Source organism: Babylonia areolata, chromosome 30 (genome assembly GCF_041734735.1).
Source record: "Babylonia areolata isolate BAREFJ2019XMU chromosome 30, ASM4173473v1, whole genome shotgun sequence".
NCBI lineage: Eukaryota > Metazoa > Mollusca > Gastropoda > Neogastropoda > Buccinidae > Babylonia > Babylonia areolata.
In genome coordinates, this window is record NC_134905.1 from 6,799,586 (window position 1) to 6,816,070 (window position 16,485).

The 16,485-nt window shown below is 40.8% G+C and overlaps 1 protein-coding gene across 1 annotated transcript in view; it reads right to left on the reverse strand.

Moving 5' to 3' along the window:
* Positions 1–3,276: 3,276 nt before the first annotated feature.
* LOC143275509 (lysosomal dipeptide transporter MFSD1-like) overlaps positions 3,277–16,485 on the reverse strand; it is a 32,107-nt gene continuing 18,898 nt past the window's right edge. Inside the window, exons 7-14 of the mRNA XM_076579662.1 lie at positions 15,136–15,244; positions 12,290–12,346; positions 11,140–11,296; positions 9,501–9,598; positions 7,663–7,775; positions 6,515–6,562; positions 4,653–4,752; positions 3,277–3,374 (exon numbers count right to left, since the gene is read on the reverse strand). Coding sequence (XP_076435777.1) covers positions 3,350–3,374; positions 4,653–4,752; positions 6,515–6,562; positions 7,663–7,775; positions 9,501–9,598; positions 11,140–11,296; positions 12,290–12,346; positions 15,136–15,244 — 707 coding nt within the window. The 3' untranslated portion in view covers positions 3,277–3,349. The remainder of the gene's footprint in view (positions 3,375–4,652; positions 4,753–6,514; positions 6,563–7,662; positions 7,776–9,500; positions 9,599–11,139; positions 11,297–12,289; positions 12,347–15,135; positions 15,245–16,485) is intronic.

Below are 16,485 nucleotides of genomic sequence, written 5' to 3' on the forward strand. Positions count from 1 at the left end.
AAAAGCGCCTTTCCGAAGGCCACACTACCGTGCCAAAACACGGTACGGGCCTCGATCCCTGATAAACGTTAGTCCAATAATGCCAAAGCGGATTCTGCAGTGGTGGTGACTCCAGTTATCGAGATACAAAATGCCAAAATGAGGAAGGTCGTATTACACTCCCAGTTTGGTTTACATATCCTTACCATGGCCGGAAAAGGAAATTTTCTATCTAAAATTACGTTTAAGTAACATACTTACCGTGACCAACTAGTGCAGACTCCGGCAGGGGTCTGACATTTCTGTCTTGTGCAAAGTACTATCCGCCTATGCGGAGAAAACGAAACTACGGCCGATAACCTCCCGGAAGTAAGTAACCTCCCCTCTGTCCCGCTGGCTAGCGCCCTCTTGGAAACAGCATTTCATTGGCTACCAGACAGCGGTCTAATGGCGAGATGTCGTATCACTGAGTTGCCGCGACAAATTTTGGCCCGAGAAGAGCACACACATAGGCCTGGTTTGCATCAGTCTGACATGGTACAGTATATGACACCAAAAGGAAAATTACTATCAGCAGGCTAGTTTATCGCAAACTACAAAGTACAATGACCGTACAATTTTGTGTGTGTGTTTTTTTTTTTCTTTGTTATCATGCTTATAAGGAATTCACTATCCAGCAGTTTTAAAATAACAATTTCCCCGTAAAAATATAAGAAAAAGGAAAAAAAAAGGAAACGGTTTCACCGTGTCTAAGAATAGACATCCTTCAGCAGTTTTCGGTGTAAAGACAAACCAATGTCTTCATCATCTAACATCAAAAAATCCCCAAAGCTCAAACGTCATGAAAACAAACAGTGAAATAATCTTAATACTCAAAACTAGACCAAACCGCCAATAAAATCTGCTCCTACTGACGAAAAATAAAATCAAACTACTGACAGACACTGATCTTACTGACAAAATCTACCACTATCACGCAACACAAAATGCAAATCAATTCTGAAACAGGCAAAGCGACAAGACTGAACGTCGGACAAAATGTTACAATAATTGACAAAATCTTCCACTATTAATCCTATCAAACTAACGCATACAACTTGCCTAACTTATATATAAATTCCGGGCTTGGCCCTACTCTTGAAAGCAAAACTCGTGCGTGCATATAGACACATACGTTGTCATTAAAGTGAATGCTATTCTAACCATCTCTCAGACTGGGGGGGAAAAAAAAGTCAATGGTTTACTCATGTTCTCTAATCATGACAAAAATAAACACATGAAAGCTTCTATTAACCATCTCTTTCACAGACAAATAAACTTGTGAATGCTTATATATGTACGGTCTCATATAACGGCCAAAAAAAAGAATATGTTAATGCTTTATTTACCATCTTTTACAGACAAAAAATGAACTTATCAATGCTTTATGTACCATGACTCATGACACCAAAAAAACAACAAAAAAAAGAACAAAACCATGTACTATCTACAGACAAAAAAATATGAACATGTGAATGCTTTATGTTTATCTTTTTATGACCAAAAATAATCATATGAATGCTTCATATACCATCCCGTAAGACAGACAAAAAAACCACCAAACCTGAACATAAATATGAATGCTTTTATGTACTGTGTAGTTAAGACAGGAAATATGAACATGTGAATCCTTTATGTTTATCTTATAATGACCAAAAATAATCATATGAATGCTTTATATACCATCCCGTAAGACAGACAAAAAAACAACCAAACCTGAACATAAATATGAATGCTTTTATGTACTGTGTAGTTAAGACAGGAAATATGAACATGTGAATGCTTTATGTTTATCTTATGACCAAAAATAATCATATCAATGCTTTATATACCATCCCGTAAGACAGACAACCCCCCCCCCCCCCCACCCCCCCCCTGAACATAAATATGAATGCTTTTATGTACTGTGTAGTTAAGACAGGAAATATGAACATGTGAATCCTTTATGTTTATCTTATAATGACCAAAAATAATCATATGAATGCTTTATATACCATCCCGTAAGACAGACAACCCCCACCCCCACCCCTGAACATAAATATGAATGCTTTTATGTACTGTGTAGTTAAGACAGACAAAAACCTGAACACGTGAATGCTTAATTTCTGGTCTTTTGAGGTGACAAGAAATGTATAATTTGTATCTCTTTTAGAGATAAAAAAAAAAAATGAACATGTCAATGCTACATTTACTGTTTCTAAGATGGACTGACAAGAGAGCATAATAACAAAAATGAACATCTGAAAGCTACATTCATGGACTCATATAATGACCCAATGCTATTCTGTTTCAAAAGTCTACTTACCGTTTCTTTCCAAACAGTAAAAACTTTCTTTCTTTTTTTTAATGATGTAAAAAAAAATTAAAATTACAAAAAAACAAAAAAAGGCAACCTAGAACAGTAAACAATTGCACATCATGTTTCAATGCTCCAGATAAAAATAAAGGCTAGAAACACACACACACACACACACATTCAATTTCACAATGTTCAGTTCTTCAACCTCCCCCAATACCCTGTCACATTAAAAAAAAAAATTTTATACAAAAATAAAAAACTGATCAAAGATAAAGACATTATTCAAATTTCCTCTCTCAAGTTCCAGACAAAGCATACACACACCCACGACTCTGGGACAAACAAGCTATCATTTTTTTTTTTACAGAGAAAATACAGTCTGTTTCCAATCTGCTCCTCTCAAGAAACACAGACAAAAGAGGTCGCTAGTTGCACCAAAAAAAACTTAGAACTCTTTGTAATTATGGAATGATCTGAACGAGACATACCAGTGTCCTAACGTTAAAGCGAATGTGTGTGTGTGTGTGTGTGTGTGTGTGTGTGAGTATGAGTGTGTGTGTGTGTGTGTGAGTATGAGAGTGTGTGTGTGTGTGTGTGTGTGTGTGTATGTGAGTATGAGTGTGTGTGTGTGTGTGTGTGTGTGTGTGTGTGTGTGTGTGCGTGGGTGCGTGCGTACGTGCGATATCATCCATGCATGCAAGTATCCATCTAAGCATGCACGAGCTTATGAGCACATGAATCGCTCCCCGTTGGGTTTTGCTGGAATAACAGAGTCAGTGAGTATGATGCACGTATGCATATATATATATATATATATATATAAGTGTGTGATTTAACTGGATGATTCATCAATTGAAGACAAACGCCCCCCCCGCACCCCCCAACCCCCTCACCCCCAACCCCCTACCAAACCAAACACCCCAAAAAGCAACCCTGAAGGATCAATGATGAAAATGAAAATCTATCCAAAAAAAAAAAGAGAAAAAAACCCACACACACAAAAAAAAACCCGAATCCAAACAGCAAGTCCACTTAGATGATTGGTTCCCGATTTGCTCTGAAACACAATGACAAAAAACCCAATCAATACACAATGACAAAAACCCAATCAATACACAATGACAAAAACCCTATCAATACACAATGACAAAAACCCAATCAGGACACAATGACAAAAACCCAAGCAAGACACAATGACAAAAACCCAATGACAAAACCAAATCAAGACACAATGACAAAACCCAAATCAAGACACAATGACAAAAACCCAGTCAAGACACAATGACAAAATCCCAATCAAGACACAATGACAAAAACCCAATGACAAAACCCAACGACAAAACCCTGTCAAAACCCAATGACAAAAAACCCAATCAAGACACAATGGCAAAAAACCTATCAAGACACAATGACAAAACCTCAATCAAGACAATGACAAAAGTCCAATCAACACACAATGACAAAACCCCACCAAAACACAACGACAAAACCCCAGTCAAGACACAATGACAAAACCCCAGTCAAGACACAACCCCCCCCCCCTCACCCCCCAGAACACCCCCTACCCCTACTGCCTCCCCCAACTCACTCTATACTGGCAGCCTCCGGTCGCAGTATTGCTTTTTCGGCCATCTCCAACATCACACACACACACACCCCACCCAAACCTACACCCCCCTCCCCCCTCCCACACTCACTCTATACTGGCATGCCTCCTGTCTCAGTATAGCTCTCTTCTCGGCCATCTCTCTGTCCAACATCTCTCTCTCTCACACACACACACACACACCACCCAAACCTACACCCCCCACAGATACACCGTCCCCGCCCACCCCCACACTCACTCTATACTGGCAGCCTCCTGTCTCAGTATGGCTCTCTTCTCGGCCATCTCTCGGTCCAACATCTAACACACCCATACACCCCCCCCAAAACCTACACTCCTCCCCCACCCCACACACACAGACACCGTCCCCTCCCACCCCCCACACCCACACTCACTCTATACTGGCAGCCTCCTGTCTCAGTATAGCTCTCTTCTCGGCCATCTCTCTGTCCAGCATCTCACACACACACACACACACACACACACACACACACACACCACCCAAACCTACACCCCCCACCCCCTCCCACCCCCACACTCACTCTATACTGGCAGCCTCCTGTCTCAGTATGGCTCTCTTCTCGGCCATCTCTCTGTCCAACATCTTACACACCCATACCCCCCACCCCTACCTCCCCAAAACCTACACTCCTCCCTCCCCTCACCCCCCCCCACACACAGACACCGTCCCCTCCCACCCCCCAAAACACCCCCCACACCCACACTCACTCTATACTGGCAGCCTCCTGTCTCAGTATAGCTCTCTTCTCGGCCATCTCTCTGTCCAACATCTCCTTGCGCGCTCTGGCGCCCATGTTCAGCATCCCACCTGCAAAAGGAAAAGAGCCAGTTTTCGGTTTCTGTTTCAAGCAGGAGTCAGACAGAGGCAGACGAAAAAGAGTCTTGGTAAAAGTCGAGGATAAGTTTCAGTTTCAGTTTCAGTAGCTCAAGGAGGCGTCACTGCGTTCGGACAAATCCATATACGCTACACCACATCTGCCAAGCAGATGCCTGACCAGCAGCGTAACCCAACGCACTTAGTCAGGCCTTGAGGAAAAAAAAAAGGTGAATAAATGATAGATAAGCTTACACAAATAAATAAATAAATAATAACTATAATGTAAAAAAAAAAAAAAAAATGTACATGAAAGTTTGTCTTCACAAGTGACTGAGAACGTTGATGTTTTTGACTTTTTGCATTCATTATCAGTTGTTTCGCTTGTCAGTTTAATGACTTCTCTTTTACAAAGTCCTTTAAATAATTTCCTGCAATTGTATTTAGATTTTTTTTTTTTTTTTTTCAAATGTCACCCTCATTTCACCCTCATTTGCCCAGTCGAGGATAAAAGAAGCGCTTAGAGCTTCGTCTCCGACTTTGGTCCGATTCGCAGGCCAGTTCTGAGTTCAGCTCTCAGACTATTATCAAATTCATTACGGTCCAAGTATTGTTCTAATGTCAAGTGCATATGCTTTAGTAACCTGACAATTAAGCATATAATTTTTGACTGTAGCTTGATGAAGCCTTATGTACATGAAAGTTTGTCTTCACAAGTGACTGAGAACGTTGATGTTTTTGACTTTTTGCATTCATTATCAGTTGTTTCGCTTGTCAGTTTAACGACTTCTCTTTTACAAAGTCCTTTAAGTAATTTCCTGTCATTGCATTTAGATTTAAAAAAAAATTTTTTTTTCAAATTTCACACACATTTCACCCTCATTTGCCCAGTTTCCCCCAACCCTCCATTCATCCACATCTCCCACCCCTTCTAACCGATAATACTCAGATGTATTCATAAATACTTTAACAAAATGTCTTCGATCACCGATATGTGTGACGGGACATTAAACAAAATTCCTCCTCCTCTTCCGACCAAGGATAGACGCTATATAAGTATCCATATCAATCAATCAATCAAAAAGAAGCGACGTATCGAGCCACAGGCTTCTTCGTCAGGTGTCAAGGTGTCAGAGTTCCATTTAGTTACTCAAACGTCACTGCCTTCAGACAAGTCCATATATATATATATATATATATATATATATATATATATATATATATATATATATATGCTACGCTACATCTGCTAAGCAGATGGCTGACCAGCAGCAGCGAGACACAACGTGCTTAGTCAGAACTTTACGGGGAAGAAAAAAAGGTGCACAAATAAATAAATAAATGGATACATCATTAAGAAATAAATAAATAAATAAATAAATAAACACTTTTTTTTCAAAAGAAACAAATAAAATTAAAGTTAAAAAAAATAAAATAAAATAAGCAAGCAGTATTTGTACACGCACATGTACAGACATTTGGTTTCTCCATGTATCTCTAATCTTTCAATCCCTCATGGCAGCACATGTATACAAACACTTACATACACAGATAACAATCATACACAAACATCTCCCACCCCCCTCCACACACACACCCACACACACACCACCCCGCACACACACACACACACATACACAGACACTCACATACACAAACAAACATACATCACATACACACATCACATTATGACATACAAATCACACACACACACACACACACACACTCACACACACACACACACACACTAACTCACCCTTAGCAACGTCAGTCAGATACAGAAGAACTCCGGCAATCAGAGCGACTGAAACACAACCACGCTGCGTGTAAGCTTCCATTTAAAAAAAAAAAAAAAAAAAAAAAAAAAATTACAGGGTTCCCACAGAGATAGCAAAACAAAATTCAGAACACTTTGGGAGGTTACCGGCCGTAGCTACTTTCGTCTTCTCCGCATAGGCGGGTAGTATTGTATTTGTATTTCTTTTTATCACAGCAGCTTTCTCTGTGTGAAATTCGGGCTGCTCTCCCCAGGGAGAGTGTGTCGCTACACTACAGTGCCAATCATTTGATAAATCAATCAACAAACTGTGACCTATCAAAACAGAATACAACAAAAAAAAAACCCAAAAAACAAGAGAGGCAAGGCCTTCAAGACTCACTTGTGATAAATTTAGTCCCCTAGCATTAATTACAGAGTAATTTCCCTTTTTTACTATCTGCACCAAAACGTTTGCAAAATAAATAAAAATTCCATGCTTAGCAAAAGAAGTTCCTGTTAGAACAAAAAATGATAATAATGACTCCTTTTGTTGTTGTGTCAGAATAAGAGGTCAAAGTGCCAAGTTTAGAGGATAAAAAAAATAAAAAAATATAACAGTAAATGCAGTTTGCATATAATATGGCTTTTTTTTTTTTTTGTGCCCATCCCGGAGGTGCAATATTGTTTTAAACAAGATGACTGGAAAGAACTGAAATCTTTCCTATTTTTATGCCAAATTTGGTGTCAACTGACAAAGTATTTGCAGAGAAAATGTCAATGTTAAAGTTTACCACGGACACACACACACACACACACAGACAACCGAACACCAGGTTAAAACATAAGACTCACTTTGTTTACACAAGTGAGTCAAAAATTTGTCACAGTTGGCATCACAGTACACTGACAAAACCGAACAAAAAGACACCCCACCTTAAAAAAAAACAAAAAAACAACCAAAAATCCCCCAAAAAACCCCTACAAACCCAACCAACAAATCAAAAAACAAACAGCACTGAAACCGAACCAGAACTCCCCTCCCGCGCCCCCCCCAAAACCCACCCCTGCCCCCCACCATCCCCTCCCAAAAGGAAAAAGCACGGACAGACAGACAGACAGACAGACAAAGGACGACGACCACTTACTGCAGAGCCACACCATGAAGAACACCTCCAACACCAGGTAGCCCTTGGAATCCACGATCAGCCCAGCCACAAGGGAGATCACTGCCAGCCCCAGGTTCTGGATCGCCTGCATTCTGTTGTCCGGGGTGTGGGGGGGGGGGGGGGGTTGTGTGGGGGGGGCGCAGCAAAAAAGAGGGAGGTGCGACAATGAGGAGAGGTTATTGTTTCTTGTTGCTTATCGTCTAGCCCAACCGCACAGGGCCATATTATCAAACCATACAAATGCTCAACCGTGTCAACACAAAACTGTCACATTTACAAACAAAAAAACATTAAGACAAACCCACAAAACACAGTTCATCACACAGTATCCCAGCCATTTAGCTCCTTATGGCAAATAAGACTAGGCCATGCTGAAGACACCAGCCATTCTGCTTAATTTATCGTCCCCAAATTTGAAAAAATCTTAAGAAAGGTGGTGTCCTAAGGCACCACTGAACACCACCGAAGTGACTCAGCAGCAGTGCAGGGTCTCCTCTGGTGTGTGGCCTCCTGGTGACCTAACGTCGATGGTTCCATGTGGACTGCCGACGCTGGAACTACGACGGACGAACCCGGGTGTGGCCGTGTATGGGGGAATCTAAATGAGCGGCGTGGGAGTAATGCCACTGAAACGGTGCAGATGATGGGGCAGCAAAAAAAAAAAAAAAAAAAAAAAAAAAAAAATCCTACCATCGCTGAAAGTAACAACAGCTCTCTTCCTCGCTCTCTTTGCTGACAGAAAGGATGTTGACATTAACTCTCTCCATATGAACGGCGAAAGAGACGACGTTAACAGCGTTTCATCCCCCATCACCATCATCAAAATATTGCAAGCGTTAAGGCTCTTATACTGAAGACGTGAATGTTGACAAAAAATACCACAATTCTGATGACGGAAGCTAAAGGTTGGGTCATTCAGACACCCACTGGACATCCGAGGGGTCTGTGTAGAGGAGAAGAGAGGACTGGCCGTACTGAGTGAGTTAAACATTTTTTTTTTTTTTTTAATTATTTAAATTGGGAGTGGGGGGTTGGGGGGGGGGGCGCTGCCACATCATCTTTATCGAGTCATAAGACTAGATAAATGAATAAACCATTTGATAAATAAATCAATAAAATAAACGATAAATATTCATAAATTTAAAAAAATTCAATCAACAAGTCAGTGTTATGTAAATGAACAGATAAATAGATAGACAAACAAATAAATGACATAAATAAATGAAAACAAACAGGAATTAACAAACACACATAAGTGAATAAATTATCAAATAAACTGATAAATAAATGGACAAACACACAGTAAAAAAAAAAATAAAGGATGGACATATGTTTCTATGTTTTCATAAACACATAAGAATTTATAAATTCACATAAATGAATAAACAAATAAATATATAAATAAACAAATAAGAATAAAAACTCACTCACTCACTCACTCACTCACTAACCAAAGAAAGGAACGAAAGACAAATAAATACATAATATTAGATAGTACTTATACAGCGCAAACAATCACAGGCACACACACACACACACACACACACACACACAAACACATACACACACACACACACATACACACACACACACACACACATGTATACACACACACACACACACACACACACACATGTACACACACACACACACACACAAAAACACACATGTACATACACACACACACACACACAAACACACATGTACACACACACACACACACACACGCACACACATGTATGAACACACACACACACACACACAGGTTAACACACACACACACACACACACACACACACACACACAGAGTAACCTACATGCCATAAGCCGTAGCGATCTGATGTCCAGGGATAATGAGAGACACCTGGGGCCACAGGGCGCTGGCCAGGACCGAGTACGCCAAGCCCATCACCACCTGCACACACACACACACACACACACACATGATAATACTAATACCTATAATACTGAGGACAGAGTACGCCAACCCCATCACCACCTGCAGACACACACACACACATTTAACATGATAATATTAATTTGTATTTGTATTTCTTTTTAACACAACAGATTTCTCTGTGTGAAATTCGGGCTGCTCTCCCCAGGGAGAGCGCGTCGCCATACTACAGCACCACCCATTTTTTTGTATTTTTTCCTGTGTGCAGTTTTATTTGTTTTTCCTATTGAAGTGGATTTTTCTACAGACTTTTGCCAGGAACAACCCTTTTGTTGCCGTGGGTTCTTTTACGTGCGCTAAGTGCATGCTGCATACGGGACCTCGGTTTATCGTCTCATCCGAACGACTAGCGTCCAGACCACCACTCAAGGTATAGTGGAGGGGGAGAAAATTTCGGGGGCTGTGCCGTGATTCGAACCAGCGCTCTCAGATTCTCTCGCTTCTTGGCGGACGCGTTACCTCTAGGCCATCACTCCACTTACCTATTACCTATTATACTGAGGACAGAGTACGCCAACCCAGTCACCACCTGTATATACACACACACACACACACACACACTTAACACGATAATACTAATTAATACCAATAATACTGATACTAATAATACTGAGGACAGAGTATGCCAACCCAGTCACCACCTGTACACACACACACACACACACACATCTAACATTATAATACTAATACTAATCTCCCATGTCAACATGTGCGCAGACCTGCTAGTGCCTGAACCCCCTGCGTGTGTATACGCATGCAGAAGATCAAATGCGCACGTTAAAGATCCGGTAATCCATGTCAGCGTTCGGTGGGTTATATGGAAACAAGAACGTACCCAGCATGCACACCCCCCAAAAATGGAGTATGGCTGCCTACATGGCCTGGTAATTAAACAAAATGGTCATACATGTGAAATGTTACATGTCTGTTTAACTCTCTCCATACGAACGGCAAAAGAGACGACGTTAACAGCGTTTCACCCCAATTACCATCATCAAAATATTGCAAGCGGAAGGCTCTTATACTGAAGAGGTGAATGTTGACAAAGAATACCACACTTCTGACGACGGAAGCTAAAAGTTGGGTCATTCAGACACCCACTGGACATCCGAGGGGTCTGTGTAGAAGAGAAGAGAGGACTGGCCGTACTGAGTGAGTTAAGTGTCTATATATGCATGCCTGAAATCTGACTGAATGACACAGGAAACGAAAGATGAGCGCCCAATGACAGCTGTCTGTCGGCTCTACCTCTACCCAGGTAGGCATGCAGCCTGTTCTGCTAATGGCTCTTTGTTTGTACGGCGCTTAGAGCTTGGTCTCTGACCAAGGATAGGAGCTATCTTAGTATCCATATAGTTACCATCACTAATCTTTTTTCTTCTTTCTTTTTTTTTTTTTTTTTTTTTTTTGGATAAGTGTGTGCATGTGTAACAAAAATCGAAATGAAAAATGTTTCAAAAAAAAAAAAAGCTAAAATTTCAGTGCCAGTGACGTCTCACCATGCCGACGTAGGGCGTGATGAAGGTGAAGGCCAAGAGGGCGTGACAGCCTAGGGTTATGGCGATGCCCGAAATGACCCAGAAGATGTTCTTCCCTGTCTTGTCGATGACGAAGCCAAAGAAAGGGGAGGCCACCGCTGAAATGATGTACACCAGGCTGAAAAAAAAAAGAAAAAAAGAAAAATAGAACTAAAATATTATGGATAAATTCTTATTATTTTTAATCAGGATACACACATGTATCAAAAAACTGACTTATAAATAAAAAGGAAATTTTCTATCTAAAACTACGTTTAAATAACATACTTACCGTGACCCAACTAGTGCAGACTCCGGCAGGGGTCTGACATTCCTGTCCTGTGCAAACTACTATCCGCCTATGCAGAAAAAAACGAAAACAACTACGGACGATAACCTCCCGGAAGTAGGTAACCTCCCCTTTGTCCCGCTAGCTAGCGCCCTCTTTTGACGGCAGCCATCATGACTATATAAATAAAATGAATAAAGCAAGCCAGAAAAAGAAAGGATGTGGTGGAGGGGGGGGGGGGGGGGGGGGGGGGGGGGGGGGGGATGTAAGGGGAAGGAAAGACACAGACACATAATTTGCCACCCTGACAATACCAAAGACTCCAGTAAAACATCAGTCAAACAGAGAAAATGAGATCCTCACATTCTACACACAAATGCAAACTCACATGCATGTGCACACACATAACACACACACACACACATTCATGCATTCACACTCACACACACACACGCACACACACACACATGCACACAGATGCACATGATTTACCTGCAAACTGACATGCATGTGCACACACATAACACACACACACACACACGTTCATGGATTCACACGCACATGCACACGCACCCACACACACACGCACACAGATGCACATGATTTACCTGCAAACTCACATGCATGTGCACACACATAACACACACACACACATACATGTTCAAACATTAACACGCACACACACACACACACACACACACAGATGCACATGATTTACCTGCAAACTCACATGCATGTGCACACACATAACACACACACACATAACACACACACGTTCATGCATTCACACGCACATGCACACACACACACACACACACACAGACACAGATGCACACGATTTACCTGTTCACAGCATTGGCATTGGTTGGATTCATACTGAACTTCATTTCAAAGAAAACCCTGAAAAAAAGGTGCGCATATTTAAATATTAAAAAAAACAACAACACCACCAACAAACACCCCCCTCCCACAAAAAAACAAACCAACAGCAACAAATATAACCAGAACTGAACCAGAAACTGGTCTTCTTCTTCTTTCGTGGGCTGTAACTCTCACGTACACTCGCATGTACATGAGTGGGCTTTTACGTGCATGACCGTTTTTCCCCGTGCATGACCGTTTTTCGGGGGTGTGCATGCTGGGTATTTTTTTGTTTCCATAACCCACCGAACGCTGACATGGATTACAGGATCTTTAACGTGCGTATTTGATCTTCTGCATGCGTTTACACATGAAGGGGGTTCAGGCACTAGCAGGTCTGCACATATGTTGACCTGGGAGATCGTAAAAATCTCCACCCTTTACCCACCAGGCGCCATCACCGTGATTTGAACCCGGGACCCTCAGATTGAAAGTCCAACGCTTTAACCACTCGGCTATTGCGCCCGTCAGAAACCGGTCAGTTCTCTTTCTTTCTGTTGCCAACAGTTTTAACACCCGCTCTGAGAAGGGGTTTTGATAACATCGAAACATGTTCATTTCTTCCCTTTGTTAGTTCTCTTGTTCTGTCACCTACAGTCGATCGCCTCCTTTGCGAAAGAGGGGGTTTTTTTTTTGGTTTTTTTTTTTGTTTTTTTTTGAGACATCAGTGGATGCCTAAAAGTTCTGCAAGTGAGCAGGATAGTTTCAGCATCCCTGGAAGGGTTGGGTTTTTTTTTGGGTTTTTTTTTTAATCTTTTTTTTGTCCTTATCTTTTTGTCTCTCTCTCTTTTTTTTTCCTTTTTCTTTTTCTTTTTTTTTTCTATCCATCATCATTTTTCTCCTTTCTGTTGTCTTTTCTTTTTTTCTTTCCTCATGTTTCTAATCTGTCCTCTTCCCAATGGCATGTTCAAACACCTACAAGACCATGCAACATATATTACACATACATGATGGCTTCACACAAAATCATATTCCCTGAAAGAGAGGCATGGTATACATACACACACACACCCTCTCACTCTCTCTCTGTGTCTCCTTTACTCACTCAATCCCCTCCCTCTCCACAAGCTCTACACCTAAGTACAATAATATGTATGTGCACATTGAGAAAGAGTGTTGATTAAATTAAAACATATTCATTCCTTCTATTTATTTGTTCTCTCTTTCTGTCGCTCATAGTCAAACAAGTTTACATTTGGGCCAGCAGCAAAGTGAGAGCTGTATTATCAATGGTTTCTCCAGTCAATGGGAAACCATTTACAGCTTAGTCTTTTGTGAAGGACTATGACTCTCAAACTAGGAGGCAAAATTGCACTGGCTCTTAGTGCTGCAGCCTTTTGGGCTAGTTGGCCTTTGGGAACCATCCCAACGCCGACTGTCCTAAAACCCTCTTGGCCGAGAGAGTGGGGATGTACTTGGGCAAGACACTCTCCACTGTAATCAAATTCTAGCCCAAATAGTCGGAACAGCAGTTGCCTCCTCTGCTGTTCTGATGGTCATAGTTGGACATGACTGACTATCATATATAAAAAAAAAAAAAAAAAAAAAAAGTCAAGCACCCTCTTTGAGAAGTGGTTGCAATAAAATCAAAACATGTTCATTCATTCCTTTCATACATTCTCTCATTCTGTCATTCACAGGTCAAACACCCTCTTTAAGTATAGGGTTGTGTGACTGAATTCAAGCACTTTCATTCATTCCATTTCTCTCTTTCTTTCCATCACTCACAGTCAAACACACACTTTAAGTATGAGGTTGTGACAGACTTCAAGGCATGTTCGTTCATTCATTCTCACTTTCTTTCCATAACTCACAGTCAAACGCCCACTTTGGGAATAAGGTTGTGACGGACTTGAAGGCATGTTCGTTCATTCATTCTTTCTTTCCATCACTCACAGTCAAACGCCCTCTTTGACTACAAGGTTGTGACTGACTTCAAGCATGTTCATTCGTTCATTCTCTCTTTCATTCTTTCTGTCGTTCACAGTCAAACCACCTCTTTGAGAAAGAGGTTGTGATTAAACTAAAACATGTTCATTCGTCATTCTCTCTTTCTTTCTGTCGCTCACAGTCAAACTCAGAGCTGACTTTAAGAGCATGTTCATTCGTTCCGTTCATTCTCTCTCTCTCTCTGTGACCTTTTCATCCCAGGCCGACTAAGGGGAAGACAGTGACGTAGTAGGCCACATGGATGACAGAAATGCTGAATTAAAACACATTCATTTCGTTCGTTCATTCTCTCTTTCTATCACTCACAGTCAAACACCCTTGTTAAGTATGAGGTTGTGACAGACTTGAAGGCATGTTCGTTCATTCATTCTCGCTTTCTTTCCATCACTCATAGTCAAACGCCCATTTTGGGAAGAAGTTGTGATTAAATCAAAATTCATTCCTTTCATTCGTTAACTCATTCTGTCACTCACAGTCAAACACCCTCGTTAAGTATGGAGTTGTGACAAACTTCAAGCATTTTCATTCAATCATTCTCTTTCTTTCTATCACTCACAGTCAAACGCCCTCTTTGACTACAAGGTTGTGACTGACTTCAAGCATATTCATTCGTTCATTCTCTCTTTCATTCTTTCTGTTGCTCACAGTCAAGCCACCTCTTTGAGAAAGAGGTTGTGATTAAACTAAAACATGTTCATTCGTCATTCTCTCTTTCTTTCTGTCGCTCACAGTCAAACTCAGAGCTGACTTTAAGAGCATGTTCATTCGTTCCGTTCGTTCCTTTTCTCTCTCTCTTTTTCTTTCTTTCTATCACTCACAGCCCCAGGCCGACGAAGGGGAAGACGGCGACGTAGTAGGCCACACAGATGACAGAGATGAGCCAGAAGGTCAGCGGGAAATCCTTCACGTCCCTCATGCGGATCGTCTCTGTTCATCGCCACACACATTTCAATTCAATTCAATTCAATTCAAAATACTTTATTATCTGCTTCAACCAAAAACAGAAATTTTTCTTTAGGCTCACTTAAAATAAAATGCCCATCAGCAAAAAACAACAACAAACTGACACACCCTTCACTTATCACCATGCACACATCAATTATTATGTAAAAAGCAAAACATGTGGGTAAGATACTATTACATTCAGAGTGTAACAACATTTCGCTTTTCAGTTATTGTTGTTGTTGTTGTCAAAATGCACACTCACACATTATTTTTCTTTTTCTTTTTAAACAAAGGCTTAACAAAGATTAAGTTAAGGACCAGGGGAGGAGGAGGAGGAATTTTGTTTAATGTCCCGTCACACACGGCTACGTGACTGAAGACATTTTGTTAAAGTATTTATGAATGCATTTTGAGTATTATCGGTTAGAAAGGGTGGGCGATGCGAATGAATGGAGGGTTGAGGGAAACTGGGCAAATGAGGGTGAAATTGGAAAAAAAATTCTAAATACAATTACAGGAAATTACTTAAAGGACTTTGTAAAAGAGAAGTCGTTAAACTGACAAGCGAAACAACTGATAATGAATGCAAAAAGTCAAAAACATCAACGTTCTCAGTCACTTGTGAAGACACACTTTCGTGTACATAAGGCTTCATCAAGCTACAGTCAAAAATTATATGCTTAATTGTCAGGTTACTAAAGCATATGCACTTGACATTAGAACAATACTTGGTCCGTAATGAATTTGATAATGGTCTTTTTAAGTTTTTAAGAACCTCTTCTCCAAATAAACACCAAATACAAGCTTCATAAATTGTTAAGTACCTCTTTCCCAACACAAATCGCTAAATTCCTCTCCTTCACTTTCCCCCCCAAAAAAAAATCATCGGCGACGTTATAAATCTAATCATCATTATCTGGGTAAAATTCCCTGCCAGAGTCTGTCATAATTTCATCAAGCACTGCCAGTGATGTTTTCCATTTCGATGTCGAAAACTCGAGAAAAAACAAAACAAAACAAAAACACAAAAAAACCCACAAAACAACAACACACCAATCGCTCCAAGTTTTGGAGTGAACTTCGCGTGCCTGTGAGCATGGAAGTTCCAGTTACGTCCCTTCCCTAGCAGTTCAATGCGTGATAGCGAGCTGACGAAACGGGATTTGTGAGCAGGATTTTTTTTTTTGCCCGACTGCTAGTCTGGCTCAGGCTGAGAAAGGTTA